This window comes from Eptatretus burgeri, chromosome 17 (assembly GCF_056783735.1).
Source record: "Eptatretus burgeri isolate ZD-2024b chromosome 17, Ebu_testis_v1, whole genome shotgun sequence".
NCBI lineage: Eukaryota > Metazoa > Chordata > Myxini > Myxiniformes > Myxinidae > Eptatretus > Eptatretus burgeri.
In genome coordinates this window covers 27,498,186-27,522,606 of record NC_140977.1, presented here as the reverse complement: position 1 = coordinate 27,522,606, position 24,421 = coordinate 27,498,186, and the positions used below count along the sequence as shown (strand labels likewise).

General features: G+C 45.9%; 1 protein-coding gene across 2 annotated transcripts in view; it reads left to right on the top strand.

Annotated features, from left to right (window-relative positions):
- The window catches only part of LOC147009617 (myosin-16-like), a 68,595-nt gene extending 52,899 nt beyond the window's left edge, over positions 1-15,696 (top strand). For both annotated transcript variants that reach the window (XM_085861414.1, XM_085861415.1), the window contains 8 exons: positions 372-475; positions 646-838; positions 4,068-4,271; positions 6,366-6,491; positions 6,586-6,756; positions 10,853-11,053; positions 14,921-15,088; positions 15,258-15,696. In XM_085861414.1, coding sequence (XP_085717540.1) covers positions 372-475; positions 646-838; positions 4,068-4,271; positions 6,366-6,491; positions 6,586-6,756; positions 10,853-11,053; positions 14,921-15,079 — 1,158 coding nt within the window. In that variant the 3' untranslated portion in view covers positions 15,080-15,088; positions 15,258-15,696. The remainder of the gene's footprint in view (positions 1-371; positions 476-645; positions 839-4,067; positions 4,272-6,365; positions 6,492-6,585; positions 6,757-10,852; positions 11,054-14,920; positions 15,089-15,257) is intronic.
- Positions 15,697-24,421: the final 8,725 nt, after the last annotated feature.

Sequence of the window (24,421 nt, the reverse complement as noted above, 5' to 3'; positions counted from 1 at the left end):
TTAATCTTCCTGCCACCTTCATTTGAATGTCGGACCGAGCCAGCAGGGACGTGTGAAAGACTTGGACACGAACTCCCCTACCGCCCCACCCCGGGCCAACCACGCTGGAAGGATTTTTTTTTGTTTTTTTTTTTCCCTGCAAGGAGGGGGGAAAAAGAAATAATTCAACTCGTGGAAAGATCTCGTAGTTGAATCGTGGTTTATTTGCACTGTGCGTTTGCAAGAAGAATAAAATTGTCGACACGGACACGTTTTGACAACTCCATAAAGTCATGTATTTATGTGCATTGTATGAACTCTATCCTGAAACCAGGTCTCAAAAAGCCTCCAGTGCAACGCTTTGATTCGCTAACCAAAGCTCATGTCTGCAGACAGAGGAATCGAAGGTGGTAAAAATACAACTGGAGTTGACTCAGGTGAAGGCCGAGATTGAGCGTCGAGTTCAGGAAAAAGAAGAAGAGTTTGATGGTGTTCGGTAAGATTTTGACCGAAGGTTCGCGTTAAACCCTTAAGCTGGATTTGAAGTTATTAACGCAAGATGTTTAGCATTAAGGAAATGTCACGAATTGCTCAGGCCCAGACTATTAGTGATGATGTAAATGACGTCTCTCTTCTTGCATCATGTCTCCACCTTTGATCCTCAAGCAAAAACATGCAGCGAATGTTGGAGTCCCTGCAGACGAGTCTGGAGGCCGAGGCAAAGGGACGTGCCGAGGCGATGCGGCTCAAGAAGAAGCACGAGACCGAGGCAACGGAGCTGGAAATACAGTTGGAGCACGCAAACCGCTCGGCGTCCGACAATAGCAAGCAGGTTAAACGGCTGCACCAGCAAGTCAAGGTGAGGGTCAAGTTTGTTTTCAATGGAATTTCACTCATCACAAACCTAAAGGCTACTTAAGGTGGGAGGGCTACACAAAGGAAAGTACAGGTATTAAACAGAAAGAATAAATCTATTTACATTTCTCTTGAACTGAAGTAGGTTAAGATTGAGGGGGGGAGCAGGATGCAGGTGAAGAGTTCCAAAGTGATGCATTATTGGGATAGAAACTTGAAGGGTGTTGCAGATAGTATATGGATGGGAACGAACTGCCAACCATGTAGCGTGACTGAGAGTACGCTCAAGTGCATCAACCTGTGACAGACCCTCAGAGCACATTCTGTGAAAATGTCTCTCGAAAAGGCTCAAATACGCAACAGAGTGGCCGATTGAGAAAGGTTCTAAGGATGATGCCGACTCCTGTCCCACCATATTGTCAGCACGTCGATGGGTGACAGGCTGGAGCACCAACTCAAATATGGTAACGATACTCATGACAGGTCGTGTGGTGGCCTCGTACAGATAGAGCATGGTAGCTGGAAGAAGGTATCACCAAGCACGAAATAAGCTGCCAAGGTGCTAAGAGACTCTTTAAGCTAAACCAGAGATGTAATTTTCCCACCTGAGGTTTCAGCTGACATCCAATCTAAGCAGATGGATAACAGTAAGTTCCTGCAAAGGTGAATAATCCATCGATTGGGTTGGAAAACAGGGTGATCTTTGGCTGGACACAGGCAAGTGAGTCTTCTTTTGGTTGAAAGTAACGAGCCAGTCTTTTCCCCGAGTTAATTATACTCTATAGGTCCTGGTTGAGAGTGGTGCTGGTCGGGACATGGGATGGAGGAGACAAGGTTCCTTGGTTGGGAATATCCAGTGTTGAGTTAACTGTGAAATAATCTTCTTTTCTGATTCACCATACTCTATCACAGAGCGTCGGTGTCATCGAAGCAGCTTCCTGAGCAAACGTTATACTGGGTGGTTTGCTCTTACCTTTACCAGCAGTAAATCGGGCAGGGATTTGGAATTTGGTCATGGTGCTGGAGATAGCTCGCCTACCCATTGCGAAGGACATCATGGGATCTTTAATGTGTACCGACCAATGCTGGCAGCCAGAACGTCCAGTTTAACGTCCATCCGGAAGACGGCACACACACTGATGAACCACCTTCTCTGTGAAACACCGAGAAGACAGTTTATAGCTGGGTTAGGATGAACTCAGGTTATAGACAGCTTAGACGTGAGTGTGTGTGAACCCTGTGCCATCCTGTCAGCCCTGTGAAAGAACACAATGAGGCAGAGACCATTCATGTATAACAAGAACAATAGGTTGCAACACAGAACCCTGAGAAACACCAGCATTAATATTATGGGCAGGGGACGACTGTCCCTCATGTACCACAGAGATTTGGCAATTTTCAAGGAAGTCAAAAATTGTAGCGAACACTTGTCCAGAGATGCCATATGTTTTTAGCTTATGGATGAGCCCCTGTACAAAGCGTTGTCAAAAGCATTTGAGATGTTGAGAGCAACAACTCTGGCTTCTCCACAATGATCCCAATCCCTATTCGCATGTTCAGTGATTAGGGTTGTTAGAACATCAGCGGTAGACCTTGAATGTTGAAAGCCATACGAGGAATCCGTTGGGAGGTTGTGAGTTTGCAAATGACAAATCAGGGATTCTAACACTTCGCTGATAATGGGTAGAGGGCAAATAGGCTGATCGTTAGAAGGATCTGATTTCTCATCGGAGGCTTTAAAAAGAGGGACTGCAGAAGCCTACTTCCAGGTACGTGGAAACAGACGTTGACAGACACAAGCTGTACAATTTTTAAGAGAACAGAAGACGTCTCTTGTGAACACATCTTCAAAGAGGTTCAGTCAGGTCCGGTAGCTTTTGAGCTGTTAGCCCTTGAATAATCTTAGCAACTTTCCTGGGTGAGATAATAGTGGAAAAACTGTTGTCAACACAGGAAGGGCAAGCGGCATTGGGGATCAGTGTCTTCAAGTGGTGAGTTTGCAGCAAAACGCTCAGCGAAGAGGTTAACTTCATCAATTGGAGAAGTAAGCACTTCAGGGCCATCGAAGAGGACAGGAATCGATGATCGATAACGGTTGAGAGTCCCGTGAGCAATTCTCCAAAAATCTCTGGAACCGACCTGTTGACTTGAGATAAAATCACATACAGATTCTGCCAACTGCCGTTAACATTCTCCAACACTCGTTTACAGTGGTTGCTTGCAAGGTGAAACAAGTGACTCGACTCACTCGAGCCAACACAATAACACTGAGTGAAACAATTATTGTGATGGGTGAGAGCAGCAGCACAAACAGGAGTGAACCAGGAGGACAGTAGGCCCTGTATGATGATGCTTACCTCCGGACTATCATCCTCAACACTCAGCTATCGCTGAGTACAGTTTTGGCTGAGTGGTATTCTACAGGGTCAGTCACAAGTCCCAGGACACGGTTTTAGCTGCTTATACATTCCCCCCCCCCCCCCAAAGATGAAGATTTGATTTTTGGCGGTGCTGGTTTTCCAAAATGCTCCTGAAAGTTTTCTTGTACCTGTTTCATCGTCTTGTTTACGTTTCTCCTCTCGTGGTACCACATCACTGCTACCAGCCCCTCTTCCACTGTGAATTGACTGGTGTCTGCCGTCTTGTTTGAATGTAATACTTGTATTATCTGAAAAAAAAGAAGAAAACAGAATGAATACATGGTGTGAACAAATCTTGTAAAAAGAAGCTAAAACAGTGTCTTGGGACTTCTGACTCATCCTGTATAGGTTGGCTAAAGGCAGTTTTTGAAATTTTGAAACAGAGCAGTTAGTCTCAGGATAATTAGCTTATAAATATGTTCTTGTCAGGAAAAACAGGCCTGGTCACTGATTTACCTTCAGGGAAGGTGTGGAGGCGGTGGGAGAATTGTCCCTATAAGGTGTAGTTTGCTCAATACGTGATGATAGTCCACACACACACACACTGGTTGACTCTTCATGGCTTCAATTACTCCATTACAATGCAACCGAAAAAATCAGAGCCATCCAAAATCTCGTGTACTGAATACTGTATATCCCCTCGCCGCCCCCCTCTCAAAAGAAACCCAAGGGAGATGAGAAAAATCAGACACTTAGGATGCTGGTGGGATGATGCCATCTATGGTTGGGAAACATCCTGAATTGCTTTTCAATTGTTGATGAGTGCTTTAAAGCCATATTATTTATTATTTTCATTTTTTTAACATGGGACAGGATTTGCAAACCAACCTGGATTCCTGTGAACGTGAGCGGGATGAGCTTCGAGAACAGGCAGTGCTTACAGAGCGTCGCATCGCGCTGCTCATCGGTGAAACGGACGAGTCTCGGGCTGGCCTAGACGCCTCTGAACGGTCACGGAAGCTTCTGGAACAAGAAACAATCGAGCTACGGGAGCGTTACACAGAGCTGGATAGTCAGGTATGGAGTAAACATGGCATGGAAAGAGACAGAAAAAAAATTGAAGTGAAACAAAGAGCAAATTTGGAAAAAAAAATGAAAATTAACAAATTATCAAATCTTGAAAAAATATGGAGGCAAAAATTAAAAATTTGATGATCAGATTTAGAAACTTTACGATTAAAGCATTTAGGTCGATGTAAATATTCTGGAAAAATGGTGAATTTTTGATCCCCCTCTTCTGCCCCACACATCCCATCATCCCGTAACCTCCTTCATGTGTATGCAAGATGGCCATTTTGCTATCTGTTGCCTCTCCCATTTCCGAAGGGATGGGAGAGGGTTGTGTGTGTGTGTGTGTGTGTGTGTGTGTGTGTGTGTGTGTGTGTGTGTGTGTGTGTGTGTGTGTGTGTGTGTGTGTGTGTGTGTGTGTGTGTGTGTGTGTGTGTGTGTGTGTGTGTGTGTGTGTGTGTGTGTGTGTGTCAGTGAGTCCACACGCGTCCCACCTTTAATATTGCACTCCCGATGACACGAAGCACAGCTCAACAAAGTTGGTTCATGTACCCGTAACATTCTTACAATTAATTTCAATCACAAGTTGAGTTTGTACCTTTTATGTTAATTTATGTCCAACTTTGGGATGATTAATCCTGCATATTATAATTTGTGTGCTCTCTTCACCCTGTGTCTGTCTGTGCGTCTGTGTTTTGTTATCAAGGGCTATACTTTTTCTCTTTTTTTTAAACTCTGTTTTGTTTGAGGCGGGTATCCTGCTAGTTCACATATCTTGTGAATAATTTCAAGTGTTTGCATTTGTACGTTATTCTTTCACGGCCAAACCGTAGCACTGAGAGGACCCAGATTTTGGTTGTAGGTACTACAGAATCTGTGCAAGGTTTTGGGCAATGACACATTTGTCTTGAAGGCCATTTTGAGGCCACCAAAGGCAGCTATAAAGTGCATATTGGGATGTGGGGTCATGAAGTGCTGCAGCTCGCCTACAGGCAAAAGGTAATCGCTATGAGGCCAATAACTCCATAGCTTTTCAATGTCCAACACAGTCAGAAACTCCCAAAGGGAAAAGTTCACCAACATGAGGGCAATAACTCCATACGTTTTAAATGCACAACATGTGCTGGAACCCCTACATAACTGTTTCCTGTGCAGCGCCAGGTACCCAGACTAGTAAATAAATAATTATCATGAGACAAGTTAATCTTTACAATATATAGGAACCCATTGTCGAATTGTTCTTCCTCATACCCGTACACAGTGTCTATAGAAAGTCTACACCCCCTTTCGAAATTTTCACCTTTTGTTGCTTTATAGCCTGAAATTAAATTATATTAAATCAGACTTTTTCCACTTTTATATACACATCGTAACTCACAACTTCCAGATGAAAAACAAATTCCACAAATTTTAGAAAATAAATAAAAAATACAAAACTGTGGAATATCTTGGTTGGCTAAGTGTCCACCCCCCCCCCCCCCCACTAGTTAATACACTTGGTGGAAGCATCTTTGATAGCAATTACAGCTATGAGTGTGTTGGGATAGGTCTCTACCAACTTTGCACACCTTGATTGGGCAGTATTTGTCCATTCTTATGTACAAAACTGTTCAAGCTCATCAAGTTGTGTGGGGAGCGTTGATGGACAGCAATCGTCAAGTCATGCCACAGATTTTCGTTGGAAATTGACTTTCTATAGACACAGTATGTGGATATGGGAATTTATTGGGTTACTTGTTAGCCTGGCACGTTTCTAAAGGAACACAAAAAGCGTGTGTCTGTCTGTCTGTCTGTGTCTGTGTCTGTGTCTGACACAGTCAGTGAGTCCATACTGGTTTTTCAGATCTACTGTATTCCACAAAGCCAGGCGAAGCTCTGCATTGGTCAATGCTCTGTCTTGTTAGCAAGAGTTCTTGTTAAGAAATGTTGCTGATTATAATTATAACTGGAAGATAAAACCAAGCTAGAAATACCCTGAAGCAACCATACTTTACTAAGCATGTCAAATAAAAAGCACGTTTTATCCCAAAGTTGATCACAACTTTCTTTCACCAGACAAGATATGCTGATTTACAAACTGCACTGTATCTGCTCTCTCCACAGAACCAGCACCTGTTCAGCAGTCGCCGCCAACTGGAGACCGAATTGACTGAGATCACAACTTTGCACGAGGAAATGATTGTGGAATTCCGCTCCGCCGATGAGAGGGCAAAGAAGGCCTTGTTTGATGTATGTTTACAGCACGGTTGATGCCGATGGCAGGAATTAAACGGTGATGCCAAAAGGCCATGTTTCACGAAGTAAATTGGTGTTCGTTCAACAGGCAGCGCGTCTGTCGGAGGATCTGAAACAGGAGCAAAGTCACACAGCCCATTTGGAAAGAATGAAGAGGAACCTGGAGTTGCAGCTGCGTGACCTTTCCGGCAAGATAGAAGAGTCTGAAGGATCAGCCGTGAAGGGCGGCAAAAAAGTTATCCAACACCTTGAGCTGAGGGTAAGAATAGACAAAAGTCCAACAAGCAAATCAACATCAGCATATTAGTCCAGGAGCCCAGAAGGATTATTCAAGTGAAAAGCGCCGGAACGTTTGACCTCGTGGGCTGATGGGGTCATCCACCGACGTCACAAAAATGCATTGCTGTCGGGTGTGACCCGAGGCTTTCCCCCCGAAATCACTCAATTAGTGACTCTATTACCGATAAATCTATTTTGCTCAATATCTGGAAAAATATACATGATAATATAATGAATAAGGTGTCTACACTCTATGTTTTCATGGTCAATCATTACACTGACACCCGCATTATTGCTAGAAAATGTGTAGTATACCATGTAAATGTTTAGTTCACCCACCCAGTTTGCAACGCCATTGCGGAAAAACCCATTTTCATTAATATCTGAAAAACACTGCACGATAATATCACAAATAAGGTGTCTATACCGATGTTTTTATGGTGAAATATTGTTACGGATTTGGAAACCTTGTGCAAACAAACAGCCAGAGTCCCCGTAGTTCAGTTATTTCAATAAGTATATGTACAGTTAGAATCCATCCCCTATGCCTAATGGGAATTTCGTGTGTGTGCTGTGAGTTATTTTATAGTTAGGTTATTTAAATCTCCAGATCCCCTCCACTTGCGGCCACAGTGTCTTTCAGCGCTTGCGCCCTCGCCTCACGGCCATAGCATACGAGGCAAGGTCCTCACGTGCTTGATTCGACTTCCTCGAATTGGTCTGCATTCTAACACCACGAGGCAAAATCGTTGTTTCTCCAGCAAGAGGAGTACAGATACGCGTAGAGGGGGTGGGGTTTTCCCGGCTCGGCCATAACCCCGCCTAGAAAGGGCGGACCCAAGCAGTTCTTGGAAGGCAGTTTGGGTGCGCTGTCATCATTGCTGGAGCTCTCAAGCCTGGAATCTCCGCTGGCCTTCTACAACGAGCGACCCTGGATCCGCTATGCATCATCCAAGCTCCCACAGACCACGGGTCCCACACGTGCAGTCACGGGTCAAGCCGCACGAACGCGGTCAGGTACCCCAACATAATTCTGACCCCCAGCTTGACTATCCCCTTGGCTGCGATGGTCGACTAAAGACCAATTGGGTCCTTTTTTCTTTTGAGTGTGTGTCTGTATGTGGCGCCGTCCTATAAGTAAAAGTGTTTAAGTGTTTATGATCATTGTAAATATTTGCTTGCATATAGTCGTGAATAAGTCTACACTTCGTCCCTTTCTTTTATTTCTGTAAATAAAATAATTGTTTAAATGTTCCAGTTCATTTCTGTCCTTTCTTTGATTGACCCAACATGGTTCGGACTTGAGAATTAGTGAGGCCGTTTGGGCCGGTAAGTTCTCATTGGGACCGGCGCGGCTCTGGTAACTCCCGCTCGGTTACGCCGGATCCGAGTCGGTACCTGCGAATCGGTCCGGACAGAGTTGGCTGAGGGTGTGGTTTCCCCAGTAGCTAGACTGCGTGGGTACTATTAAAATTAGGTATATTAAAATTAGGCAATTAACCCTTCCCCACGCCGTCAAAATATTGGCGACCACGGTCCGCTAAGGGACCCGTGACCCTCTGGAGTTGTCCGAGAGTCACGACCTAAATTCCGGGTGTGCGGTGGGAGACTGCTCTACTGCTCCACCTAGTGGTCGTTTATCGCCACCGAACCCTGGCCCACAACAATATTACAATGCCAACTCTAGTGCTTGAAAATGTTGAGTTCACCCTGAAAGTTTCCTACTGGAGTCATACCATCTCTGTCTTTTGTTACAATGTGGCAAATAATGCATTGGTCTCTGTCCCTTTTTGTTATTCACAGATCATGGCAAATGATGCCCCTGTTTGTATAATTTGCAAAGAAAGAAGAGAAAAGAAATGTGCCCTGAAGACAGACAAGGCATCTCTCACAAAGAAACTTGAAAGCAGACAGGAAGTGTTTCTCGATGACAACAGTGTTCCCCCAATAACAGCCGCAGTGATTGATGGCGGTATTATCCTCCATGAAACAGTGCTGCAGCACAGCAAGTCCACATGTGCAACCCCAGCAAAGGATCTTTTGGCAAAAGTATGTTTGTATCGTGGGGAGCAAATCCATTTAGTGCTCGACAAGTACCAGTCACCATCAATCAAAGATACTGAGTGAAACCTGCATCGTTCAACTACTCCTCAATCATTCATCATTGCTGGACCTGACCAGGCTCAGCGACAGAGTGGCACAGAGTTACTTAAAAGTGGACCATTCAAGGAAGAGTTTTCCCGGTTTGAAATGGAGGAATGAAAGAAGCTCCAATATGGTTCAATTCTTGGAAGAAAAACACTATGTTTCACATGGTGGTGTGTGTATGGAGATGAAGAACAACGAGGATGATGTGCTGCAAATAGAGGAACCGAATCACCTCCAATGTCGACATGAAGAAGCTGACACACTCGTTGCCTTTCACGCAAACAACATTTCCACTGGTAACATTCTAGTTAAGGTCCACTGATACGGACATCTTCATCATTCTGCTTGGGCTTTCTGGAAGGTCGGAAGGGATCAACATCATCATGGACTATGGATCTGGCAACCACCGAAAGTATATTGATGTCACTAAACTAGCTGACATTCTTGAGAAGAAACAGACTAGTGTCACTGAATCACTAATCGGCCTTCATGCCTCGACTGGTTGTGATTTCACATCGTGTTTCTACAGAAAGGGCAAAGTGAAGCCCTTCCAGCAGATGGAGTCAGATGCAGCTCATGTGATGCAGCGATCTCTAACAGCTGAGGAGGTAGACGTCCAAGCTGTTACATCCTTTGTCTGTGTGCTGTAAGGCTTCAAAACCTCTGACATTAATGAAGCCAGATACAAGGCGTTCATGCGAATGGGTGGTGGCGACGAAAAGGAGCCCCTTGCCAGAATAAAGAAGATAAACTGTGCCTCTCTTCCCCCATGTGCCAAGACACTTGGTAATCATATGAAAAGGGCGCACTATGTGGCAAGAATCTGGAAGAGAGCTGATCAGGCAGATCAAACTGGTGGGGCGAGTCTGACAGACTATGAATGGAAGTTGTCTCAAAACTGCTTTGAACCAGACTGGGATCCAGGAAGTTCAGTTCCAGAGTCCCTCACAGGCCCACATGAGGATGATGGGGATGGCGTAGAAGATAATTCAGTAGATGAGGAAGAGTCAGATAATGCTTGGAGTGAGGACAGTGATGAGAGTGACGAATGTGATAGAGAAGACTTGTCATGCCAAGAGGACATCAAGTTAATTATGTGAACTGCACATTTGCAAGTTTTCCATATAACGTTGTTCGGTAATGGCGTCGCTTAATGAGCGGGTGGGCTACACATTTACATGGTAAACTACACATTTCCCAGTAATAACACAGGTCGTCGACCGAGAATTAACAGGGTCTATCTGACATTTCATTCAAATTTAGAAGAAGTCCATGTAGAAGGGCAACAGAGGAAACTAAGTAAGATTATTTTATGTAAACTTTATATGTACCTGTTATGTAGCACACGATATGAAAATAAAATGTTATGAGATAGCGGCAAATCAACTTTGAATTTTTGATTTCATTTTTCTCAAACTTTAAAAAAGTGTAGTTGGACCCTGTTAATTCTCGGTCGACGAGGTGTCAGGGTAATGATTGACCAGAAAAATATCGGTATGGACACCTTATTTGTGATATTATCACGCACAGTTTTTCAGATAGTGAGGTTTCGGTAATGGCGTCGCTAATTTAGTGGATGAACCATGCATTTACGTGGTAAACTATACATTTTCTAGCAATATGCGTAGCATCAGGGTAATGATTGACCATGAAAACATAGGTATGGACACCTTATTCGTGATATCATCATGCGTAGTTTGCTAGATATTGAGGAAATTAGGTTTTTCGGTAATGGCGTCACTAATTGAGTGATCTCCGGGGGGAAGGCACGGGTCAGACCCGGCAGCAATGCATTTTTGTGATGTCGGTGGATGACCCCATCAGCCCATGAGGTCAAACGTTCCGGCGCTTTTCACTTAAATAAACCTTCTGGGCTCCTGGACTATATGCATTCCTAATAATTGCTCAAATGATGATCCCATACCTAGATCCGTGAATTGGAATCTGAGCTTAGCACGGAACAGAAGCGGCACGTGGAAACGGTGAAGAATCTACGCAAACAAGAGCGCCGTGTCAAAGAGATCTCCTTCCAAAATGATGAGGCCACAAAGAGCCATCTGCGAATGCAAGACCTTGTCCAGAAACTCCAAAGCAAAATCAAAGTCTACAAACAACAGCTTGACTCTGTGGTCAGTGGAAGTTCTTAATTGTTCCTATATTTCGGTTTGTGGCATTGTTTTATGGATGGAAATGCTTGACGTTTCTATCTCATTGCAGATTCGTCGGTGGCCTCTCTGTTGTCTGTGGCTTCTCCCTCAGTGTTGCTCCCTCTGCTCTCTCTCTCAGCCCACTGACACCCCCCCCCCCTCAGTTTCTCTGTGAAATGCATGTTTTTCCAATAACCCTCTCTTGGTTAAACACCCAAAATCCAGGCTTTCCCACACCTCTGCTCTTTTGTTCCTCATTTTACATGTTTCTGCAACCACCTCTTGGAGACCGTTCAATTGCACTCTTCCCCCAGGACTTGTAGCAGATGGCGCACCACCATCTTGCGTCATCCACCATCCCTCCCCACGATCCTTTCCACCCCCATAAGCCATACCCAACCCTCTTCCTTGCAGGTTACAGTTTCTTCCACTTATATCTCCTCTTTTTCTCTTCATTCATTTCCTTGTGTTCAACTGTTGTCCCATCTGTCCGTTCGTTGCTGTTTTACCCTCTGTCACCTACCTCACTATTCCTTTAGTGGGGAAACTTAGCATAACAATTGTGCATTTTGCGAGGAAAGCACCTAATTTGGCACACGAGTAGCTTATCATATAATGAACAGATTTGGATATTGGGCCATCTCAAAATTTTTGATGGTAGTGGAAAATGGCTGCCACAGCCATCAGCGGCTGAATTTGAGATGGCCCAATATCCAAATCTGTTCATAATATGATAGGCTACTCGTGTGCCAAATTTGGTGCTTTCCTCGCAAAATGCACAATTGTTATGCTAAGTTTAGTTAAGTTGCCCCACTACTTGTATTTCCTTGTGTTTACCAAGAAAACCTTAAATTTTGAAAAACTGAGAATTGCTAAATCTGTTAATTTACAAAAATGATAATTTGAATCCTCTATTCCATACGGAACCGTCGAGCAGCAAATGCTACTCGAGTGAATTCCCCAGTAATTTTTGGTGAAGCCCTACCATGTCTTGTCATTGTGGGGGTCGGCGATTGGCTGTTAATTGCACGTGACGTTTGGGAATTGTTGGATATAACATTGCTATCTCAACAGAAATTACGATGAAATTCACTGAAGTTGTGGATTCTGCTACTTAATGTCACATTTAACATTTCATATAAAGATGTAAAAGGTAAATAAAATCAATGAACATATCAATAACTGGAACGGCACTCGGTAGAGCACATACCTCCGCCAGGTTGAACAGTTTACGTTTTGTATCCTACCGATAGGCCGGATCTGGATCCAGACCTAAACCAAAATCTAATAGGCTTGTTCTTGTCAACTACCCAACTCATCCAATGGTGAAGAATCACTTCATAAATGATCGGATCCAGATTCCGATCTTCACCAAAATTGAATCAATTCTTCCTTCTCACACACCCAATGTGTCCACCAAGTTTAATCCGAATCCATCCACAACTTTTTGAGATATCGTGCTGTATATCATTTTTGGCCCCATCTCTCAAAAGTGAAGAATCACATCCAGATCCAGATCTTCATCAAAATCGAATTGATTCGTCTCTGTCACACACCCATCCTGTCCACCAAGTTTCGTCTAAATCCGTCCATACCTTTTTAAGATATCCTACTCGCAGACAGACTTACAGACAAGGGTGAAAACATAACCTCCGTCCACCTTCAGTGGCGGAGGTAACACCGGTAGAAATTTCAAGATGTCTCAACGAGAACTGCAATATGCTCCATTATTATATGAGGGGAGAGGAGGAAGGGGGAAGAGAGAGGGGGAAGAGAGAAAGGGAGGAGGGAGGGGAGAGAGGGAAAGGGAGGAGGGAAGGGAGAGAGAGGGGAAGGGAGGAGGGAAGGGAGAGAGAGAGAAAGGGAGGAGGGAAGGGAGAGATAGAGGGAGAGAGGAGGAGGGAGGAGAGAGGGAGGGGAGGGAGGAGAGAGGGAGGGAGGGAGGAGAGAGGGGAGGGAGGAGAGAGGGAGGGGAGGGAGGAGAGAGGGAGGGGAGGGAGGAGGGAGGAGGGAGGGGAGAGAGGGAAATGGAGGAGGGAAGGGGGAGAGAGGGAAAGGGAGAGAGAGGGAAAGGGAGGAGGGAAGGGAGGAGGGAAGGGAGAGAGAGAGAAAGGGAGGAGGGAAGGGAGAGAGAGAGAAAGGGAGGAGGGAAGGGAGAGATAGAGGGAGAGAGGAGGAGGAGGGAGGAGAGAGGGAGGGGAGGGAGGAGAGAGGGAGGGGAGGGAGGAGGGAGGGAGGGAGAGAGGGGAGGGAGGAGGGAGGGGAGGAAGGAGGGAGGGGAGAGAGGGAAAGGGAGGAGGGAAGGGAGAGAGAGAGAAAGGGAGGAGGGAAGGGAGAGATAGAGGGAGAGAGGAGGAGGGAGGAGAGAGGGAGGGGAGAGAGAGGGAGGAGGGAGGGGGAGGGTATAGGAACGAGGAATGGGGGTAGGGGGTGGGTAAGAGTGACGCTTCACCAGACATCGCTATATACTTTGGGAGGGGGTGGGTGGAAGCGAGAAGGAGGGGAGGAAGTTGGTAGGGGGTTTGGGAGGAGGTAAGCCTGAGGGGAGTGGTTCGTGACTTGCGTTTGGTCGTGGAACTTGTGGAGAAGAGGTGGGGCGGGGGTGGGTGGGAGGGGTAGTACAGGATTGAACAAAATGGATTACGTTAAAACAGCACATGAATACAGCACGCGGAAACCGCCAGGAGATGTCCATAGGGGTGGAGAGGGGAGGGGGTTTGGGAGAGGTAAGCATAAAGAAAGGCAGCAGGAGGGGAATGGAAAGCAGTACGAGGGGAAGGGAAGGAAAGGCAGCATGAGGGGCGGGGAATGGAAGGGCGATAAAACATGCCCAAACAGCAACATCCTCTCTTTAACTGCCGTGTTCTATATAAAACCGGGCTGCAGCATTAAAAAACCCACTCTTATCTACCTGGCAAAGGCATGCATGCATGCGTGCTCACACATGCAGCGACCTTTGCATCCCTCCGGTCGGCTTACTCTGAATCTGATTCGTACATGCTCCATGATTGGGAAGCAGTTTTAAATTCAAAACTAAATCAGGCTTTAACAGTCCCCTCAACAGAGGTGAAGGGGTGGGGGAGTAGGGAGAATGGTGAGGGAGGGTGAGATGGGTGAAAGAGGGAGAGAGGGGAGAGTTGGGTGAGGAACAAGAGGGGGATAGAGGAGAGGGAGAGAGGGGGGGTGAGAGAGAGGAGTGAGGAGGTGGGGGGGAGAGGGGAGGAGAAGGGGGATTCCATCATATGGGACACTGTTTACCATCCATCCAAGTGACAACACACACATTGATGAATCGCCCTGCCTGTGAAGCACCGGCATGATGGTTTTTAGCTGGGTCAGGATTTGAATCCAGACTAGCCAGCTTTGAGCGAGCGTGCGTACCTCTCAGCTGTCCTGCCGTGATATGGTGATTCATTGCTTTGTAACGACTGAAAACACTTTTACTCATTGTAATCATCTAATTTATTTTGCCTTCCTAACTCCGGAAATGCCCTCACGGAGAACCGAGCTGCCGTATCGCCATCGAAACTTGAAGAGTGCTCGCCAAGTGCCTTCACCACTCAAGCAAGCACTCCGATGAAATGGTTGAAGAAACTTTTAAAAATAAAACATTTAATCTTTTAGATGCATCTATCTATGTCGTAGTAATGAGTCGTATAATGAAAGAGGATCGTACAAAAAGGGGAAACGTCGTGTAAAATAAAATTGCACATTTTCAGCAAGCTACCAAGTTGGGATGGCTACCTCCAACTTAAATCCCCCCTCACCCCACCTCCTCCCCATGGGCATTTCTAGTTATTAAAACTATTGCACTCACAAATCAACGCACATATACATGTGATATTGCAGGAAGAAGAAGCAACATTCAACCTGAGCAAGTACCGTAAAACCATCCATGAGTTGGACGAGGCGGAGGAGAGGGCTGGCCTGGCTGAGTCGGCTCTATGCAAGATACGCCTCAAGAGCCGAAGCCGTGGCATGAAGAGCCACTCGAGCATCGATGAGTAGCTCAATTTGGTAGGGGTCCTCCTGAAGGCGGTAATAAAATGACCATGACATCGTGATAACCACAATTTAAGGCAGCTTGTCAGCTTAATCCTTGAAATGCCAGAAGACTTGATAGAAATGAGATGCAAACCAAATGCCATCAAATTGATCATGAACTACTTTTCCTTTCTGCTTTCAGGACAACGGAGTTTTCCTTCGGTGACCGAGAAATTCATAATGAATGCGGAAAGTCGTCACGAGGAGAAGCCGACACAAACGCAGCCACGCGCAAGCCCTCCATCTTGAATTTGTTGTAGTTACTATTTACACCCAGTTCTTTGGGGTTATATGTGTCTCCATATGATGAATGAGTGCTCTTGATTTAGTGCACATACAACGCTGAACTTTATCGAATGAGAAAAAATTGGAATTACCTTTGAATTATCTCAGCAGAGGTAACTGAACAATGAACCGACATCTCCTGTAGACCCCGTTACGGATCAGATGATAACCCACCAAACCTGCCGCAAGTTCGATTGAAAAGGAATTCAGTTTCCGCTGTGGTTATCGCTTCAAAAGTGTTCTTCCACCGGCGGAGGTTAATGTCAAAGACTAATAAAATGCTGCTCTGTACTTCGCTCCAGTGCTCTGATCAATGTTTGCCTCTGTTTACGTTCGCACACAAAGTTGGGTCACAGGTCTCACCTTTTTCAATGCAATGCAATTACAAAAGCTCATGGAGGAGATAAATGGGCAGTTTGTTTCCAAGTCGACGTGATTATGAGATCGACATATACGTTGAAGAAAAAAGGGAAAGAATGGGTGAACCTGTTGTAGATTGTGCCCTTTTGCTTTTTGATTATACTAGTTCGGGCCCGTAGGGGCGTAAACGATGACTGGATTGGGGCATGATTTCAATTAGATCGGACCAACCTTATCATAAATGGCCATAACTTGGGAAACACCTGGGAAACATATTCAGGTCTCCAGCGTCAATTGTGACGTCATATCAAATGAAGAAGAATTGTGACACCCCTGCTCTCTCGCTCCCCCCTCATCTCGCCCCTCCTCTCTCTCCCCTCCTCTCTCGCCCCCACTCTCACCCCCCTCTCACCCCTCCTCTCTTCCCCTCTCTTGAATTGTGACGCCACCTCTCTCTCCCCCTCTCTCACCCCTAGTCTCACCCCTCCTCTATTCCTCCTCTCTCTCCCCCTCTCTCTCCCCCTCTCTCTCCCCTCCTCTCTCGCCCCTCCTCTCTCGCCCCTCCTCTCTCCCCCTCCTCTCTCCCCCTCCTCTCTCGCCCCTCTCTCTTGCCCTTCTCCCTCGCCCCTCTCTCTTGCCCTTCTCCCTCGCCCCTCTCTCTTGCCCTTCTCCCTCGCCCCTCTCTCTTGCCCTTCTCCCTCGCCCCTCTCTCTCGCCCCCACCCCCACCCCCTCTCACACCCCCTCACACCCCCACTCCCATCCCCCTCTCTCGCTCTCTCTCTCTCCCCCTCTCCCCCCCTAGTCTTGCCCTTCCTCTCTCCCCCTCCTCTCTCGCCCCTCTCTCTCGCCTCTCCCGTCCCCTCTCTCGCAGATATTGGTCAACAGATAAATGGCCAAAACTTGGAAACTGCTCGTCCGATTAATATCAAACCTCGAAAAGGCACATCCGCGGGTCCCCAGCAATATTCCTGGCAAGTTTCAATCAGATCGGACCGTCAATCGTGCAAAAAAATAATAATAAATACATAAATAAACATTAATTGTGACGTCATTCGTGATGTCATAGCACCGTGTCTTGTCATTGGTCCACAGATAAATGGCCGTAACTTGGGAACTGCTTATCCGATTAATATCAAACCTTGAAAAGGCACATCCACGGGTCCCCAGCAATATTCCTGGCAAGTTTCAATCAGATCGGACCGTCAATCGTGCAAAAAAATTTTTAATAAATAAATAAACATTAATTGTGACGTCATTCGTGTTGTCATAGCAACGTGTCCTGTCATTGGTCGACAGATAAGTGGCCATAACTTGGGAACCGCTCTTCCGATCGATATAAAACCTCGAAAAGCCACATCCGCGGGTCCCCGGCAATATTCCTGGCAAGTTTCAATCCGATCGGACCGGTGGTCGTCCAGTTATTAATAAATTGGGAAAAAATTGGCATGATAAGGTGAGAAGGTGGAATGATACCTTCAGCTGTCATATATACAACTTTTCAACACTGAAAAAGCAGTAAAATGGCCGTAACTTGGGAACCGCTCGTCCGATCGATATCAAACCTCGAAAAGGCACATCCGCGGGTCCCCGACAATATTCCTGGCAAGTTTCAATGAGGTCGGACTGGCGGTCGTCGAGAAACGGCAGTCGCAGACAGACAGACACACAGATTGCTGGAATTATAGATAGATGATGTAAGCTCATGTAAGACACAGGTGATGGAGGGTAGATATATGCATGTACCTCTGATCATTATGGAAAAGAAAACAAGGGAAGAGTTGGGGTTGAGTATCTTATAAACTCCACTCTATTCGTGGATGTACCACTGGGTTTTTTTTTTTTGTACAGTGTGGAGTCTGGATCAGGATAGAGTGATAACATAAAATAGATCAGGATGGAACAGAATAAAAAGAACAATAAATATATAGGGAGGACACACCAACAGCAGGGTAGAGGGAGAATTTGAGGGATAAAGAGCGTGGGGAAGAATGGGGGCAAGATGAGGACACAGGGTGAATATGGTGGATACAGAAGCAAACTCTCCATCACAGAAGTGGAAGGAAAACTGCTAACTTGGAAAGAGGGAAACAGTGTTAATGGAGGTAGAAAAGATCATACTTTTGGATGGGGGATGATCTGCGATGGCGGTGAACATCTATCTTGAAGCCCTGGTGGAAGGTTAAAGGGACTGAGGAAATTGGTTCCACAGGTGGGAAAAAAAGAGGAAGGAATGAGTGGAGGTGAGCAGTGATTCTGGATTTGAGTAGTTTCACCAGAACAGGGTTGCTGGTGGACTGTGTGCACTCTGCAGAAACATTGGTGGTGGTGGTGGGGGGGGGAGGGGAGCAAGGGGAAGGGCAAAGGGAACAACACCGTAATGGAGGTGGTCGAGGACAGAGAGACCAGCAACCTGTCTGTGTTGTGAATGTGATAGGCCCATCGACTCAGCTTCATCGCAGCAGATTACAATGATCATGAAGTCCTTGGTTTCCACGACATCAAGCTGAGGGGAGCTCAGACAGACGCCAGCTCAGAGGAGAGAGCAGTACTCCATCAAGCTGTGAATGAAGGACTTAAGCTTGTAGTGATTCTTGTCCTTCATGAAGATGGCCAATGAGAAGCACAACAACACAATCTTCTGTCGATATAATAATCTGCTTGTTCCTCTGTCCGTCTGTGTGTAACATTCCATTCCACCGATCAGTTGGACAATTTGACTCCGACAATTTCAACTTGAAATATCATATGGCCGCCATGTTGGTGCTCACTGCCATGCAAAGCCAAAGACATCTTCATATTCACAATCACCGTGCCCTCCCTATAAGTTTTTCTTTCAGTGTAAAACTACCAAAGCAGCAGTTAAAAGGATTTGACCTGATTGACCTCACAGGCTTTGTGAAAATCGGCCTAAGCGATCGAGGCAGTGCTCTGTTGCCTATACACCACACAAATAACGATGTGGCATTCTCTCAAGCAGAGGTTATGCAGCAGGCCCTTCCTATTATTTCTGACTATTTTCTCTTCAATGACTTGACCGGGGACCCTAAAACCCACGTCCTTGTCCGAACACTTCTGCAAATCCTGCGACATTGTGAAAGAAAACATCCATCATTATTTACTTTTAATGATGTGTTTCTGTGCATCAGGATGAAGATATGCCTGCTGCTGGCTTAATGGTTTGGGTGGTGGGCTTGGGATCCCAGGATCCTGAGTTCAAATCCTGCTCAGCTGTTGAATTAATATCAGCTGGGGTTGACTCTGCTTGTCATCCTTCCGAGGTCGGCAAAAATGAGTACCAGCTTGCTGGGATTATTGAGCCATTTGAGTCTCCTGTGCCGCAGTGGCGACCCATCCAGGATTGTGCCCAATAGCCCAGGAGACTGCTTTGGTAGCACCAACGCTCTGTACAGAGTATGGTCCTCATGGATGAAGATAATTGGTTTTGGGTCGTTGATGTTGCAATTCCATGGGGTTTCCACATAACTCACGGGATTGTGAGTTGGACAGGTGATCGAGAAGGGTTTCTGTAAAGTCGGTGATGACATGCTAGGGGAGGGGAAAGCGTTAAATATTCCACTGTTTCGATATGGGAATACCTGTTTGCTTTTATGAGCGGGATGAGTGGAGGACAGAGTTGGGGGTGGGAGGGGGGAGATGGGACAGAGTTGGGAGGGGGAGGTCAAGGCTTGGGAAGAGGGGGTGAGGACTTTAGGTGGAGGAGTGGTTGTGCCATTGTAGGAAGGAGGTTTGGAGGCTTGGAGTGGGGAGTGGAGTGAGGACGTGGGGTTTGGGGGCAATGGTTGATGATTTGGAGTTTGTGTTGGGGAGGGGGAAGAGTTGAGGACTTGAAGTTAAATTTTACATTGCACGGATGCTCCACAGGTCCCTGCTAGTTAATTATAATGAAGTTTCCTGGGGTTTTGGAGGATCTTGGCATTCTTATTTTAGTCGAGTGAGCAAGATGTACAGTGGTTACTAGCCTCGTAGATCGAAGACTCTTCTCTCTTCTCAAAGTCAGAAATTGAAGATGTGAAAGATGTAAAGATTGAGGAAAATGCTTTTTTTGCTGGGAGTTTGTAAGAATATTTACTGCACTGCAGTTGCTAGGATAGCCGAGGTTCCCAGGCCCGAATGTATGCACACTCACCTATGAATTGTCTCACCTGTGTTCGCAACTTGACCCAGCGAGAAACTGCCATCCTCGTGTTTCGCATTTTTGTGTCGTACATCTGACGGACATTGAGCCAGATGACTCATCTTCCAGCAGTGATCGCTACTGGACATTAATGATCCCACGATGTCATTAATGATCTTTTGTGGAGACTTGGAGAGTTATCATGGTCACAGATGGGCACCATGCAAAAATGACCAGCTCTAAATTTTCATTGACGAGTTGTTCCACCTCATTCGGCATGTCATTCAAAACAATATATGCTAAGGAAGAACAACTCCAGTTACAAACAGTCATTGATAGGGATTGCTGACTCAAATGGGCATCTTGGAAAATTTGAACAGGTCTATAAAACAAGATCAGAGCAGAGGTGATCCAAACTCACAACCAGACCTGTATGCGCATGCTTGGGCGGGCAAGATGGCCTTGATGAGAGGTACGCGGCATTCTCCTCTACGTTGTCTAGCCTGAGGTTCGATTCCCGGCCCAGCTATAAACTGTCGTCCCGGTGTTTCACAGGCAGGTGATTCATCAATGTGTGTGCCGTCCCTCGGATGGATATTAAACTGGCATCCCATCTGCCAACATTAGTTGGTGACGTTTAACGGCGTCCCGTCTGCCAGTATTAGTTGGTGGACATTGAACTGGCGCTCCATCTGCCGGTATTAATTGGTGGACATTGAACTAGTGTCCCATCTGCCGGTATTAATTGGTGGACATTGAACTAGTGTCCCATCTGCCGGTATTAATTGGTGGACATTGAACTGGCGCTCCATCTGCCGGTATTAATTGGTGGACATTGAACTGGCGCTCCATCTGCTGGTAGTAATTGGTGGACATTGAACTGACGCTCCATCTGCCGGTATTAATTGGTGGACATTGAACTGGCATCTGATCTGCTGGTATTAATTGGTGGAGATTGAACTGGCATCCCATCTGCCGGTATTAATTGGTGGACATTGAACTGGCGCTCCATCTGCCGGTATTAATTGGTGGACATTGAACTGGCGCTCCATCTGCCGGTATTAATTGGTGGACATTGAACTGGCGCTCCATATGCTGGTATTAATTGCTGGACATTGAACTGGCATCCCATCTGCCGGTATTAATTGGTGGACATTGAACTGGCGCTCCATCTGCCGGTATTAATTGGTGGACATTGAACTGGCGTCCCATCTGCCGGTATTAATTGCTGGACAATGAACTGGCATCCCATCTGCTGGTATTAATTGGTGGACATTTAACTGGCATCCCATCTGCTGGTATTAATTGGTGGACATTTAACTGGCGTCCCATCTGCTGGTATTAATTGGTGGACATTGAACTGGCGCTCCATCTGCCGGTATTAATTGCTGGACAATGAACTGGCATCCCATCTGCTGGTATTAATTGGTGGACATTTAACTGGCATCCCATCTGCCGGTATTAATTGTTGGACATTGAACTGGCATCCCATTTGTCGGTATTAGTTGGATGAACTTTAAACTGGTATCCCATCTGCTGTTATTCGTTGGTGGACGTTAAACTGACGTCCCGTCTGCTGGCATTAGTTGGTGGACATTAAATATCCCACGGTGTCCTTCGTGAAGTCAGCGAGCTATCACAGCACTATGAATAAATATGTCATGAAGCCATTGAAATGTTGAAGCTCTGCTTTGTTCTCGGGATTTGTAATCGCCCTCAGATCTTGAACCTTCTGCGGGTCAGGCCATATTCCTTGTCTACCATAGGTTTTGCAGAAGAAGGTGAGGCTGGTCTTCTTGATGTAGCATTTGTTTGAATAGAAAACGAGACCTCGTCGTGCTGTTTCCATCAGCTCGAGGTGCCGGTCATGCTCCTCCTTGGCGCCAGAGACAGCGATGTTATCTGCTATACCAACTGTACCTTTACAATCCTGGAGAATATGGTCCATTTCCTTCTGGAAAATATCCTGGCTTACACATAGTCCAAAAGGCAATCGTTGGAAATAATACCGGCCCACTGGGGTCTGAAACGTAAGAAGTTGTTGGCTATCTCCAGAGTCTTACAGACCAGTGCCCTGACTTGACATCAAGTTTTAAGAAGTACGAGATGACCTGTGAACCCGTTGGGTTCCCGTTGTGACAGCGGTTGATGAAAAAATCATTTCAAGAAAAAAAAAAAAAGATAGCTCCAGCGAACTGTACCGCGGAGGTTGTTTCCATTGATCAAATTCTCCCGAAGAGTACTTGACTGAATTGGGAATTGATTTTTTTTATAATTCTTTCGTTTCCCGATTTTAATGAAGCTTGATAACTGCACACCGCATGTGATGGTGAGTAAGGTTGCCCTAAAATGTTTGCTCTCTCGTGTCGGCTGTATTTCGGGAGTATATATATATATATATATATATATATATATATATATATATATATATATATATATATATATATGTATATATATATATATATATATATATATATATATATATATATATATATATATATATATATATATATATATATATATATATATATATATATATATATATATATATATATATATATATATATATATATATATATATATATATATATATATATATATATATATATAAAAGTTGAGAGTTTTAGTAATATTGTTGCGGGCCGGGGTTCGGCGGCGATAAACGACCACCAGGTGGAGCAGTGGAGCCGTCTCCCACTGCACACCTGGAATTTAGGTCGTGACTCCCGGACAACTCTGAAAGGTCACGGGTCACTGAAAGGTCGCCAATATTTGGACGGCATGATGTAGGGTCCACTTGTCTAATTCCAATTTACCTAAGTACTCATGCCGTCTAGCTACCGGGGAAACCACACCCTCGGCTGACTCTGTCCGAACCGAGTTGCATGTACTGACTCGGGTCCGGTGTACCGAGCGGGAGTTACCAGAACCGCGCCGGTCCCAATGACAACTTATGGCACATGGCCTCTCTAATTCTCATTACGCACCGTGCTGGGTCAATGAAAGAAAGTGATAGACAACGAGCTGGTACATTGAACAATTGGGGGTTTATTTATCAGGGGGCAGGGGAGCACAGAGAGCAGAGTTATCCAAATAAAAGCAATGTACAATTAACAAAAGCACTTAATTTCTACTTAGAGACGGGGCTCACGGACACACACAGACACAGAAACAGACACAGACACAGATATACACACACACACCCAAAAGAAATGGACCCCGTGGGGTCTTCATTCGGTCCCTCAGCCCAGGAGGGAAAGGCGGGCTGGGGAACAGGGCCTTGTTGGGTACCTCTCTGCCTCGTGTGGTCAGACCGTACTTCAACCACCATGGTGGGACTCGAACCCACGTTCCGAAATCCACGGGTCCACGACCCTGGCTGCTCAGCCTCCACGATCATGATGAGCCACCACGAAGGACCGCAGACGAAAAGCCACCAAGACCAAGCCAATCGCAACGATGACTCCCTTACACTGGTCCTGACAACATCTCTCCTCTTGCCTGGTCCGAGGGATTTCTTCCCCTCTCACTCGCCTCCTGATGCGACGAGGGGTTGGCGGGTGATCAGTGGCCTCACCTCATTGGTCGGGGCGTCTCGGCCCTGCTCGCCCTTTGCCCATTGGCTGTTGGAAATGCTCCATGCCCTTCCTCGGAGCGGAGCCTCGATCTGAGGCGTTGGAGGCTCCGCCCACGCCTTCAGCCAAAAACCCGTGGGCAATGGAGTCGATGGTGCGGAGAGGTGAAGGGGGTTTGTTGTAAAAACAACTAACTAGAAAGAAACTTCGCAGTGCACACATGTAATTCCCGTTAGACATGGGGGTGGGGCCCAACTATAAACACATACTTATCGAGATAACTGAGCTATGGGGACTGCTGTCTGTCTGTGTGCAAATGGCTTCCAGAATCGTAAGAATATATGGCTTTCGCTCCTGCAAATTTGTGATTGAGCTCTTCCGTTGTGAGTATTTTGTGATATGGACGAATCGGGACTCGATTGAGATGCTTTGGGTCCAAACAAATCCGAATATTGCCATCTTTTTCTTGTGTATGAGAGAGCTGACCCAGTCAGTTGGTTCCTTGATACACCATATGACTCCCTGTAGAACCATCTCATCAAGTTCTGATTAAATTTTGTCCTTAAGAGAAATATTTGTTCTTCGTGGTGGATCTACCTGTGGTGGGAGATTTTGGTCCACAACAAGCCTGTGCGTTGTATGAAATTCACCGGTGCGGTCAAATTGTTGTGCTTATGTATCCATGAGTTCTTTCACGCTGTTGTGAACCAGTGGTTGGTTACTGTTCACTGAACAATGCAACTTAACAATGTGAAGATTCTCACATGATGGAAGGCCAAGAACCGCAGTACCACTGACCTCCACAACAAAGAAACATGTGCTGGTCCACCGTGGTCTCGTGTAACTGCAGGCAATGTCTGCAGTGCTGAAACACTTGACGTGGGTTCCATTGTACTCAGTTAAAACGCTCTCTGCTGCTTGAAGAGAGCCAATGTTGGGGGTTTTTTTG